Genomic DNA, 13,048 nt, shown 5'->3' on the forward strand with positions numbered 1-13,048 from the left:
GCCGGATTTGACACTATACAGGGAAAGGATTCCCGTCCAGGACCAAGCTCGTTTCCTCGGCGTCATTTTCGACAAAAAACTCACATTCATACCACACATCAAAGACCTTCGTGTGAGGTGCCAGAAAGCGTTAAACGCTTTGAAAATTCTATCGAATCCGGAGTGGGGCGGGGACTCAAAACACTTTCTCCACCTGTACATCTCCCTTGTCCGTTCCAGGCTTGACTACGGCTGTCAAGTCAACGGATCGGCAAAACCACACATATTAAAAATGCTAGACCCAATACAGAACCAAGGACTCCGCCTCGCTCTGGGGGCTTTCCGCACTTCTCCGGTGGAGAGCCTCCAGGCCGAGGCCAACGTACCACCACTCTCACTCAGACGCACACAACTCTCACTACAATACGCAGTTAAACAGAGCTCAACACCGGAAAATCCAGCGCACAACAGCATTTTTCAAACAAATCCAGAAACCAGAAACAGATTCCAAAACAACGAAAAACTCATCAAACCTTTCGGCCTCAGAATCCTTGAGGACCTCAAAAACTTACACTTTTCCAAACAAGACATCCAACAAATACTTTTCCCCGACCTCCCTCCGTGGCACCTCACCAAGGCAAAAGTAGATTTACAGCTGACCACACACAACAAAGAGAGCACAAACACCAAAACTTTTCAAACAGAATACAAAAAACTAATAGATAAATACCCCGGTGCGGAGCTCATCTTCACGGATGGCTCCAAAAAAGACAATGAAGTGGGCGCCGCAGCCCTATCTCCCAACAATACACACCAGAGGAGACTCCATCCTGAAGCCTCCATTTTCACTGCGGAGGCCACTGCCATTGACATGGCACTGGACTCTGTAGAAAATTCTCCTAACAAATCTTTCCTTATCCTTTCTGACTCTGTCTTGCATCACCTCACTCACAAACTACACACTCTTACACCCAAAAATAGTTAGGCTACAACAGAAAATCCATACACTATCCGAAACAGGAAAAAACATCATGTTCGCATGGATACCCAGCCATGTGGGCATCCGAGGAAACGAGCAGGTAGACGACCTGGCGAAGAAAGCTTCATCCCTTCTGCTGGGATCAACGACAAACACTCTCCCACAGACTGACTTTAGAAATAAAGTCAAAAAGTACACCTCCAGTCTGTGGGAGAGCCACTGGGAAAACCAGAAAAATAATAAATTATATGAAATTAAACCCAAACTAGAACAGCAAAATCCTTCGGATCTCTCCAGAAGAGACGAAGTCATTTTTACTCGATTGCGCATCGGACACACGGCCCTGACCCACAAATACCTCCTACAGGGAGATGAGAAGCCGTTCTGTGTCGGATGCGACACAGATTTTACCATTAGACACATTTTAACAGAATGTCTAGATTTTGGAGAGATCCGAAGGAAATATTATAAATGCAAGAAATTGCAGGATATTTTATGGCGAGTTGTAGAGTGAATTTGATATTATTAAAAAATTTTATTGTTACTTAAAAGTTGATTTAGATTACAAATGTATTTACACCGAATTTTAATATTTTAACTTTTTAGCATTTTAAAGTAAATTAGTTAGCCAGTCGTGAAGTGAACATTCGCAGAGGTGAACAACTTGTGTTTCCCGCGCTCATATGACCTTAGCAGTTGCGAGCGCCGTAAAACCTTATACTATACATACATACATCTCTCCTCCTCTTGTTTTATGTATGTAACTCTCTTGTAACGCATCTATTCTTCAACACTTATATGACCTTATTGTTGCAATGCAGCATTAACAAGTGACGTAAAACTCTTACTAAAACTATTTTTTTTAAACTCTTCTTCCTCTTCCTTCACTGGAGCATAAATTTGATGAATTGATTAATTATGCGCACATTTATTTACCAACTTCACCATACACTACTACTTCCGACATGTTGACTGAGATGACTCCTCGCTCCTTCTGTCCCTATAGGAAATAACAAGGGGAAGTGACTTTGAGAGGAACAGACTATGAAATGTACGGCGTGACATAGTTTTGAATCGCTGCGTCACCGATTTCGCGTAAATAACATGATGCGAAGAGGGGCCAGCTGACGAGTGAAATATCTCTCACTAGTCATCTCCGGTTTCAGATAGTCTTTTTACGGTCAAAAGGGTGGATGAAGAGAAAAAAAAATTCCCGTAGAATCATATGAAAGTTAATAAAGGATTGACAGGATTTTGATATAAGACAAGACTTTGAATTGAGATAATGTGTATGATGTCCTATTTGCCTCTTTGTGGTCCCTTTTATGCATCTGTGAGGATTCTTATATATAAATGTGTTTCTAAAAAAATAGTTAGGCCTAAATATCTTTATTCAAATTTTATATAAATAATAAATTACATTTATTTCTTAAACAGTTCTTGGGTTTTGGCCAGTTTTTTAAGGTAAAGAGGATGGGGGTAGAAACAAATTTCCCTTTACTCTTAACGTAGTTGTTTTGGGGTTTAGACGTAATTAACTTGTGACTCGATTCAGCAACACTGGTGATGTACAAAATAACTTCAATTAAGCATGACCATCACTCAAAACGTAACATATGACATATCAAATTGAAGGAAATTGAATAAGGAATACACTTCAACATGAAACAAGGATTAATTTTGAACATAAGTATGCATTACAAGGGTTAGAAATGGCGATGATGGTGTGAAAAATACATTTTCACAGAAAAGATTACTAACATTAAACATGTGAAAGCGAATCAACTTAGCTATCTTTTCATATACAGGCTAAGAGAGGACTCCATAAATTTCTGAATCTGCAGCTTTTTATTTGAATGCAATTATATTCCAAGTTTTTCTTGAGTTATGATATTTAGACAGAGTCCTGTTAGATCGTTTTGTTGATTCAAGGGCGCAAGAACTAATTCACTCGTTTTTCGCCAGAACGACGCTTTGACGAAGTGAAACTAGATGTTTTCGTTTCCTAAACCCCTTTCCAAGTTTTCAATAACAATAAAAAGTATTTATAAATAATGGATCATGTTAATACGAAACAAAACTCTGAGGCACCCTATCATAGCGATATATCGTCGATACGTCCGCAAGGGGTACGGGCTCGCGCGATATATCAGCGATACGTCCAGAAAGAGTTAATTTCCTGTGAAGGTCAACAATAAATAAAGTATTATGTGAGGCAGCGTGGAGGAATCAGGCTCTCGTCAATTTTTGGGCATATTGAGTTATTGGTATCTTCTTAAAGCTTGTTCATTTGTCTTGCTTTCAATGAAAAAATTACCCATCCATCTTCAATAGAAGTGGAGATATTTTGGAATGAAGGAGTTGGGGGTCACCTGGTTTAAGAGGTAAAATTAGCGAGAAAATGGCCGCAAAAGCTTGGTAAATTCCAAAGCTGGAGAGTCCATGGAAACTGTAAATTTATATTTTTGTGCCTTTAATAAACGTTTTCGGTGAAATCCTCAAAGGAATGTGTTTGTAAATAGACATAAAAGGTGTTGAACCAAAAAACAAAAATTTGATAAAAATTGCTAAGCAGGGAGAAAACTGCTGTTTTCTTCGATTTCATTATTTTTACGAGAGCCTGATTCCACCATGCTGCCCCACATACCAATGGAAAAGTCATTGAGTGGAGACAATAATTGTGTGTCACGTGTATGATTCCTATTTGCCTATGTGGTCTTCTTTTTTCCTGTGGCCTTCTTACTTTGTTTTTAAAGATAGAAGTAAGTAAAATTGACTTTTTTTATCATCCCAATATATATGGAGAGAGAGAGAGAGAGAGAGAGGCAAAGAAGAAAAAAGTTGTATTTAGTGAAATTGGTTTCATTTCTAATTTTGAATATCAAAGAACATCAATTCCACAAAATATACCACCAAAAATAAATTTTTTGTAATTTTAGGCCAATTGGTAGGGATGACAGCTGTATTAGTGATGGATGAAAAACCTGTGAAGATTAAAAAGTTGGATTCAGGTGCCCTTAAGTATGCCTTAAATGATGGAGCGAAAAAGGTATCAGTGTGTTGATAGTCAGGCCTGTATCTTTTTTTTAAAATGTGATATAGTACAGTTGTAATAAATTACATTTATCTCTTAATAGTTATTGGGTTTAAGATAGGTTGGGTTTTTTTAAGGTCAAAAGGGTGGATGTAGAAGAAAAAAATTCCTATAAATTAATGTGAAGGTCGATACAATTATAAAAGTATCAATGGAAAAGGGATAAACTGGACTTTGATTTGAGATAATTTGTATGATGTCCTATTTGCCTCTATGTGGCCTTCTTATGTCTTTCTAAAGAATGGTTAGGCCTGTATATCTTTATTAAAATTTGATATGAATAATAAATTACCCTACCTCTTTAAAAGTTCTTGGGTTTTGGCCAGTTTTTTGGGGTAAAGAGGATGGATGTAGAAACAAATTTCCCTTATATTCCTGTGAAGGTCAACATCAATGGAAAAGTAGTGGAGACAATATTATAATGTGTCACATATGTATAATTCCTATAACCTTTGTGGTCTTCTTTATGCCTATGTGGCCTTCTTACTGTGTTTCTGAAAATAGAAATAAAATTGACATTTTTTCTCATCCTTTCATCTACATGATAAAATAGAGACAAAGAAGACAAAAGTTGTATTCAGTGATTGAAATTGATTTAATTCTAATTTATATCAAGGAACATCAATTCCCCAAAATATATCACCAACAATTGTAATAATTTTAGGCCAATCGGTAGAGATGACAGCTATTTAGTGAGGGGTGAAAAACCTGCGAAGATTGACAAATAGGATTCAGGTGCCCTTAAGAATGTCTTAGATCAGTGGTTGTCAAAGTGGGCGCTACCGCCCCTGGTGGCGACAGTTTGGGGGGGGGGGGAGAGCTGTGGCGAAATTGGGTGATTGGGGGCGGTAGTGGGCGTTAAGGGAGCTGTAAGAAATTTTCATGAAATGTAACAACATAAAAAATTGTGAAGGGAAAGAAGCCACATAAAAAACAAAAATTGATAGCTTAGGCTTAGTTTACAATACTACTTATTACTAAGAACTTTCTTTCCCAGCACGCATTCCCATATATAAAGAAGATTCGTCCCGACAAATCTTACAAAGATCTGGCATACTTCAAAATTCTAAAGATCAATTTTCAGAAATGAAAATCAGTTAAATAGATGTTTGCAGCCGTGTCGATCAAGCTGATGAAGGCTTACGGGCAACTTATAATTTATCTCTGCTAATTGCAAAAGAAGGCAAACCACGTACTATCCGTGAAGACCTCATATTGCCTGCAATAAGAGAGATGGTCAGAACAGTCCTGCACTGTGCCCTGAGCCTGTGTTGAAAGTTCTTGCCACTAAGTGGCAATACCGTTCAAAAGACATATGGATGGGATGGCAGCAAATGTTCAGGAATCATTGTGCAAAATGCTTAAAGGACGTGAGTTCAGCCTTCAACTGGATATCGGTTCATAGAGGGTGAGGAAATAATGCAAGAATTGTTATTTGCAAAAATGTGGGAAACAGATACCAAAGACGAGTCCATTTTCAAAGTGGCCCAAGAATTTTTTTAGGAGAAACAGATCCCGCTGACCAATATAGTTGCCTGTGCAATAAATGGGTCACCGTCGATGATAGGTCGGTACCGTGGATTTAATGAGCTTCTTGAAGAAATCAGTCCCTGGTGGCAAAAAAACCTGAATGAAAGTCTGCATGACACACTGGCCATTGTCATCAAGTGTGTGAACAAGATCAAAGTACACGCTTTGAACTCGAGATTATTCCAACAGCTGTGCACTGAAAATGACGAGGACTTTCAATGCCTACTTTTGCACTCTGAAATCCGGTGGCTCTCAAAAGGAAACTGTTTAACACGATTATTGTTCTGCCTGTGCTGGAGGTTTTTTTGTGGGGGGGGTTTTTTTCAAGTAACAGACAGTGATCTCTCCGTAAACTGAAAGAACACAAGAACAACATTGCGTTCCTCACAGATCTTTTCACAAAGTTCAATCTGTTCACCTTGCAGCTGCAGGGGGGTAACACCAACCTGATCAGGGCAAAATCCATGCTTTCGTCATTGTTTTCAAAATTGGAAATGTTCCACCGAAACATTGGCTGAAGTGAATTTGCTCAGTTTCCTAGCTTGACCGAGACACTGAAAGAAGGGCAGGTTTCTGACGAGGAACTAGAAATATATACCAACCACCTCAGAGATGTCCATGCTGATATGAAGACAAGGTTTACTGATATCTTTTAACTGGAAATTCCAGACTGGGTACTGGACCCACTCAACACTGGAACGGATGGTGACTTGACCGTGGCTATTGAAGAAGAGCTTCTGAGAATGAAAAGTGACTTTGAAATCAAACAATTGTTCAAGAAGTTGTACCAGTCATTCTGGTTGAAAACTGTTGAGCAAGACGAACCTTCCCTGTGGGAAAAGATCAAATTGTTGTTCAGCGCTTTTCCCGCCTCCTGTTTAGTAGGAAGGGCATTCTGTGCAGTAACAAGGTTGCTGACAAAGCAGAGGACAAAAACTAAGGATCACAGAGCTTGGCGATTTGCATCTGCTACTGACCAATCTGAAACCCAATGTTGATTCATTGGTTTCGTCTCACCAGGTCCATCCTTCAATGACTTATTTGTATATGCTTACTCCGTAGTTTACCCTTACTTGATACGTCAATGGGTCTTTCCCTCTTTTTTTTTGGCTTTTTTTTTTCTTTTTTAAAAAGCAAAATACTCACTTGTTTAATAGAGTTTGTTATGTGCATGTCCTGCCACTGGTGATGAAACTGATGATGGTGATGATGATGATGATTACGATGATGGGGATAATTACAGACTAAGATCCATGCATACTTTTTTTTTCGTGTGGTTTCTCACATTTGCACAACTTAATAATATTTTTATGTTCTACAATGGAGATATTTGATATGCAAATCTCGGGCAACTTTATTTCATCACCTTGATGGGAGAAAACGTTTCATAAAGATAATGTTAATCTGTTTTCAAACCAATTATCACTGTTGTGGGGGGTTGTTTGTGTTTTGCTTCTGTAAATGTAATAATACATGTTTTACTTTTATTGATGTTAATAATACGGGTCGTTTAATACCAATGACAACTATATGCATAAAATGACAGTATTATGTTCTCAATGCCCTTGCATAATGTTGAAGAAAAGGTGTGTTTTATTATTATCTCTCGTACACTCTTAATTTAAGACTGTAATGATGGTGATTTGTGACCCACCTAATATTCAAAACCAAATCATTAGAATTTAGGCACGTTATTTTGTACAGTGCTGTTTGAGCTCTCTCTTTATTTGCGATTGTTATTATATTATGCATGTCGTTATGTCAGATTGATGGTTGGGGTGGAGTAGGGGGCGCTGGAACTCTGCTGGGTGAAAAAGGGGGCGGTGGGTGAAAAAAGTTTGAAAACCACTGCCTTACATGATGGAGTGAAAGAGGCTGCAGTTTTACGATAGTTAGGCCTATATCATTTTTAAAATGTGAATATAATAAATTCATGTGAAGGTCAGTACAATCATTTATGTGGAAAACTCATTGAGTGGACTTCGATTTGAAGCAATAACTATGTGTGTGTGATGTTTTATTTGCCTATGTGGCCTTCTTAATGTGTTTCTAAAAATAGAAAATATTTTTTCTCATCTTTACATCGGCAAAGTTTTCAGTTAAATTGTTTTTGGTTTTAATTTATACCAAGGAACACAATGTACCCAAACTTTTTGTACTTTTAGGCCAATTGGTTGAGATGACATCCATTTTAGGACCATGACCTTACTGGTTCAAATTTGAAATGCAAACAAATAATTAATCACCTTACATAAAAATTATTGTTTTCAAATTTTGTTAAGGCTATTTCAACTCTGATATTTTACCTACTTTAGACTCTTGAGATTTCTATAATTTGAAACTTAGGACATTTCACTAATATTGCTAGAGTAGCCTCCATTTGGCGCCCAGGCATCACTGTTTGAGATGCATATTTGTATATGTCTTGTAGGTTCATAATTATAACTTATATTAATCTATTTTCGTTCTTGTTTTGATCTTTTAAATTTAAAAAAATCAAAATGGCGGAAAGATGGGACTAATTTGAGCAAAATGCAACTCACATTTTTAATATGAAAAGAAAATCAATTTTTTTTTCAGAGAATTTTTTTTGGGGGGGGGGGGGGGGGGGGGCATTTCATCAGAATCAAGTTAAGTTTAGACTCTGTATGTAAAAGTACCAAAATGGGTAAATTAGATAAAAGCATAAGATCTAGTCCCAACTTTGATTAGGGTCTGGATTGGGTGCCTGGACTGCCTTCTAGTTATAGTTTGTGACCACGATTTGGTTAGTTAATCCATCTAAATATTTCCTCTTGGATGTGTATTTTCAGGTGCTGATCGACATTTTGGGCTATAAGGAATCGCACGCGCTGATGGACGGTCGTCTACTCATCTGCACAATCGCCATTGGCTTTGCAATGTTTGCCTTGATATGGGACTACTTCCACCCTTTCCCACTGTCCAGAAATGTGCTCATGCTGTGTGTTATATCGTATCCTTTTATCGGAAAAATGGTTTCAGATAAATATCTTCTGCGAGCTGTTCAAATATACTAAGCTTAGGAAACATAATTTATCAGAACAGAGAGAAAGGCCTATCTCAATCCGATAAAAAAAATGTTCCTACTTGATTGGGGAGGGGGGGGCGTGTTCTTGCTTTTTTCAACATTTAGAATTTGAACATTGTATTTGTGGAGCAAATGCAACCGATACCACAGATTACATGGGTCTCTATATTCCGCTATTTATCGGATATCCGCTACTGCCATTTCCGCCACTAAACTCCGTTACTGCGACAGCGGGCCAATCAAAAAGAGAGTTGCTGGGAGCAGGGTGACTGTCAGACCCCGGGAATTCGAAGAAAAAAAAATTGCAGAGACCCGCGAAAATAATATAAAAGATCACGAATATTTGAAAACCAAAGTCGATAAAGTCTTTAAGATCATTTTTGCAGGTCGCTTTTCCCGGTCCGAGAGTACGTTTCACGCAAACAGGCAGCTATGGCGGCAAGCGGAATTGTATGTGACCCGAGGCTCGACCAGAAAATCAAGATCTACTTTCGCTTTCGTTACCACCCAGAAATTTGTCAGTACATGTTTATAGTCTGATAACGCAACATTTGTAACATGTAGGTTCTGCGTTACAAACGTAGTGTCGCCATGAAAATAATCAATATAATTCGTCACTGTGCTTTCGCTTGAGGGGTCAAAAAGTAAAAGAAAGCTATACAAGCGTCTTGTCGGGCTCGCTTACTGAAACCTCCTTGCCGGTCAGTGAACCTGCGTGCGTTCTCAGCGCTGCGAAATACAGGACTCCGGAGTGAGGGGAGATTATTGATTTTTTTTTTTAAGATACACTCGGGGATGGGGGAGGGGGGGGGGGGGGCTGGACGCCACATCAGAGGACAAAAAAAACTGAACTTGGAAGCACATTTTTAATTTTTAGAATTTGATTACTACTACAGCTCTCTGCAAAGTAAAGTGCGCGTTGGTGCAGGCCTTGTGTGAAATCGGGAACCGTCATAACTTGTAAGCGTGTTATTGAACTTAGGGGCCTAAGTGTTCGCGTTTCATTGGACGGGTGACAGTACTTCGTCACTGTAAGTCTCTAAACGCGTAAGTCCGGAATTTAATATTTTGGTTTTATTTTACTCCAATAGGTTTCCCCCACCTCCTCTATAAATATTAAAGTCATTGAACAAATGAAAATTGCACTTTTTGTCACGGATTCTAAACATGCGTAACAGAATTTAAACTTGATTTGAAACTCTAAACGCAGAAGTCGCAACGGGGCACTTTCGTTTAAAACAATAATTTTGTTTAATTTTTGGTTCAAGTAAGAGCGTACAGGTGAGTTATGTCATTTCTTCCTTCATATTAAAATGTGTATGTAAGATACTTTTCGAAATTATCATGTGTTTATTTAGATAAATCTTTGTTTTGTGTAATACATTCCGACATCAGCGTTTAGAGCTTACAAAGTCGCCCATAATTCTGTAAGCTTCACGGTGACTTGCAAGGAGATTGTCAAGACTTACGCGTTTCGTTTTCATGTGAAAGATTAAGCCCATTGACACCGTTTAGATCTCAATAATATAGATTAATTATTATGTATTGTTAGTCACAGTCACAGGTTTAGATCTCATCAATGTTGATTATTTTTGGGGTTTTAATTAGTCATAGATGTATCTCAGCAATGTGGATTGATCGTTATTATATTTTTAACCTGCTATAAGATTCATGTTTCCCAAAGTCAAACGCCATTGAAAGTGGGGATTATTTTTTGAAACATTTAAATTTACTTTTACTTTAGAAGAAACGTACTTTATTATACATTTAATAACTTATATTATTATTTATATTTCAGTCATGAACCACTTTTCACGGGGCTATAAACTGTTACGGCTGTCTAAAACTGTAGCAGTAAACCCTCCAGTGAAGCCTCCATGACCACGGTCAAGGGGATATACCCAGCACCTCTCTAAGGGAAATGCTTGTCCTCACTCCTCAGAGGGACATGCCCACGAGTCTTCTCTGTATGAACCACAGGACAATTTTAGGGATATATCATTGACTCATTTGTTAGATATGTCAGTGAATAGCAGTGATTTAGTGTCTTTTGATTACAATGAGGCTAATGGGAAGGAATGTTGTCACTGAAACTGCTGCTGACCTGCGTGACGATAAATCTAGTCATTTTCAGAATGTTCTTGATTTGAGTATGTCTATACATGATAATGGAGAAACAGATGTAAATGATGGTGGAGAAATGGTTCTTGATGTGAAAATATGTGATGCTAGAGATAAGGCTCATGATGTGAAGGTGTGTGATGGTAGATATGGGTCTCTTTTTGAGAATGCTGATTGCAGCAGAGAAAATGTTCTTAATCATAATGCGAATGCATATAACGGTGGAGATAAAATTTTTTATTCCAATATGTATGATGGTAGAATTGAAGCTTTTGAGTTGTTAAATGGCACTGATCGTATAGGTGAAATTGTTGATTCCAACATGTATGATGAAGATTTGGATTTGAATGTCACTGACCAGAGAGGCGAACATGTTGATTCCAATATATGTGTTGATAGAGGTGAGGCTCTTGTTAATCGATCATGTGGTTATGTAAACGACAGCGATAATGTGAAAATAATTAATGGAAAGAAGACAAAGCTTGAAAGGGAAAACTGGGAGAGATTTGTGAACTCAAGAAACGTGAAGCAGGGCAATCTTTAGAAGGAAGGCAATAGAGGGTTTGAGAACGTTGAAAAGGATAGAAGAACTTTGGGGAAAGATGCTCCTGCAAGGTCAAGTGTAATCAGTGTTCGAATGTCACAGAAGAAGAGAGGTAGGAAATATTTTATTTCTTATTGTCGCTGCCCTGGCCAGAGAATGGTGTATTTTTGCATGGACATGTATGCGAGGTGCCAGCCAAACAGAGAAAAGCAGCGTCTGCAGCAATCCTGTAGGACTACGTCCCTGCAGTATTTTCTGAAAACCAGTAGAGGCAGATTCAGGGTCTGCTGTCAGACGTTTTTGTCCACAATAGGACTCAAGGAACGGTACGGTATGTGAGACACCATCGCGGAGGACCAGGTGATCTTTTATCAACAGGGAATGAGTCTTCTTGGAGACCAGCATCTGACTCTGATGCGCAATTACATCTGTGAGCCTTCCTTGAAAGTCTGTCTAAACAGAGTCTCACTATTGCCATTGCCGAAAGAAAAGCTCCAAGCTATATTTAGAGGCAGTTTTCCATTGCAGGACCGATCTATTTCGTCTCTATGAAACAAAATGTAAAGAAAAGAAGATGGAGGCTCTTTCTCATCCAATTCTTGACGATGAGTTACAGAAAATGAATCTTTCTCTTTTCAAACCGCGTAAAGATCAGTATGATCTCTGATGAAGGCAATGCCGATGAAGACATATCTGGCTCATGGGCAGAAGAAAGAAAGGGCACAGCAAGAGATGGCAGGAGATGAGGAAATGGTCCAAAATAACGACACGACAAAGGTCATTACTGTGGATCTACAGTCAGTTTTGCTTTGCCCCATGCTGAAAGCATCAGCATTATACTATACGACCAGACTCTGTATCCATAACTTCACAATATTTGATTTAAAGTCACACGGTGTCCAATATGCTATGTCTGGCACGATGCGGAAGGGGGCTTGTTTGCTCACGAATTTGCATTGTGGATGACTTGGAAAGTGATCTGTCTTTTGATAGGTACATCGTCTATTCCGATGGATGTACTTTTGAGAACAGAAACAAAACATTAGCCACTGCTCTTTCCAGGTTCGCCGTGATGCATGACAAGGAAGTAGAGCAGAAAATACTTGAGAGGGGCCTCATGATGATGGAGGTGGATAACGTCCACAGTGTTATCGAAAGACGAATAAAGAATAAGAAGATTTTCCTTCCTATCGACTATGTTTGATTAATTGAAGAAGCCCGAAGAAAGCTATATCAGCACTCTGTGGAGCATTTGACTCACACGTTCTTCTCAAATGTTGATGGTGTGAACACCCTTAGTTGCATCCTTCCAGGAAAGAAAGCTGGGGATGCTACAGTTACTGACATCAGGGCTCTGAAATACCTGCCTGATGGAAAAATACTCTATAAACTTGGATTCGGGGACGAATGGTCAGTTTCCAGAGAAAAGAAATCAGTCTACAGCACTGATTGCCACTCCCAAGAAGCTGTTTTATGCAAGCAGGAGCATCTCAAATGCCTAATTCAAACATTTGCAAGCACTAAAATCAGTAATATCATCGGAATGTTGGGCATTTTATGACAAGTTGAAACATGACTGAATCGGGAATGTTTTTAACTTTAACAATACACTTTATCAAAGTAATCAATTTTTTATACAATTATTATACAAGCTTGCGCAGCCCATAAGGCTGATACGGAGGAACGCTATCTCTCCCTGTCTAAGGCCAATCTCTTGATCTGCTGTCCCCATGACCATCCCTTGGACTTCAT

General features: G+C 38.6%; 1 protein-coding gene across 4 annotated transcripts in view; it reads left to right on the forward strand.

Annotated features, from left to right (window-relative positions):
- The window catches only part of LOC101847522 (probable signal peptidase complex subunit 2), a 48,537-nt gene that overhangs the window by 27,879 nt on the left and 7,610 nt on the right, over positions 1–13,048 (forward strand). For all 4 annotated transcript variants that reach the window (XM_005106089.2, XM_035971812.1, XM_035971810.1 and 1 more), the window contains exon 3: positions 8,396–8,556. In XM_005106089.2, the coding sequence (XP_005106146.1) occupies positions 8,396–8,556 (161 nt within the window). The remainder of the gene's footprint in view (positions 1–8,395; positions 8,557–13,048) is intronic.

This window comes from Aplysia californica, unplaced genomic scaffold (genome assembly GCF_000002075.1).
Source record: "Aplysia californica isolate F4 #8 unplaced genomic scaffold, AplCal3.0 scaffold00512, whole genome shotgun sequence".
Classification (NCBI taxonomy): domain Eukaryota; kingdom Metazoa; phylum Mollusca; class Gastropoda; order Aplysiida; family Aplysiidae; genus Aplysia; species Aplysia californica.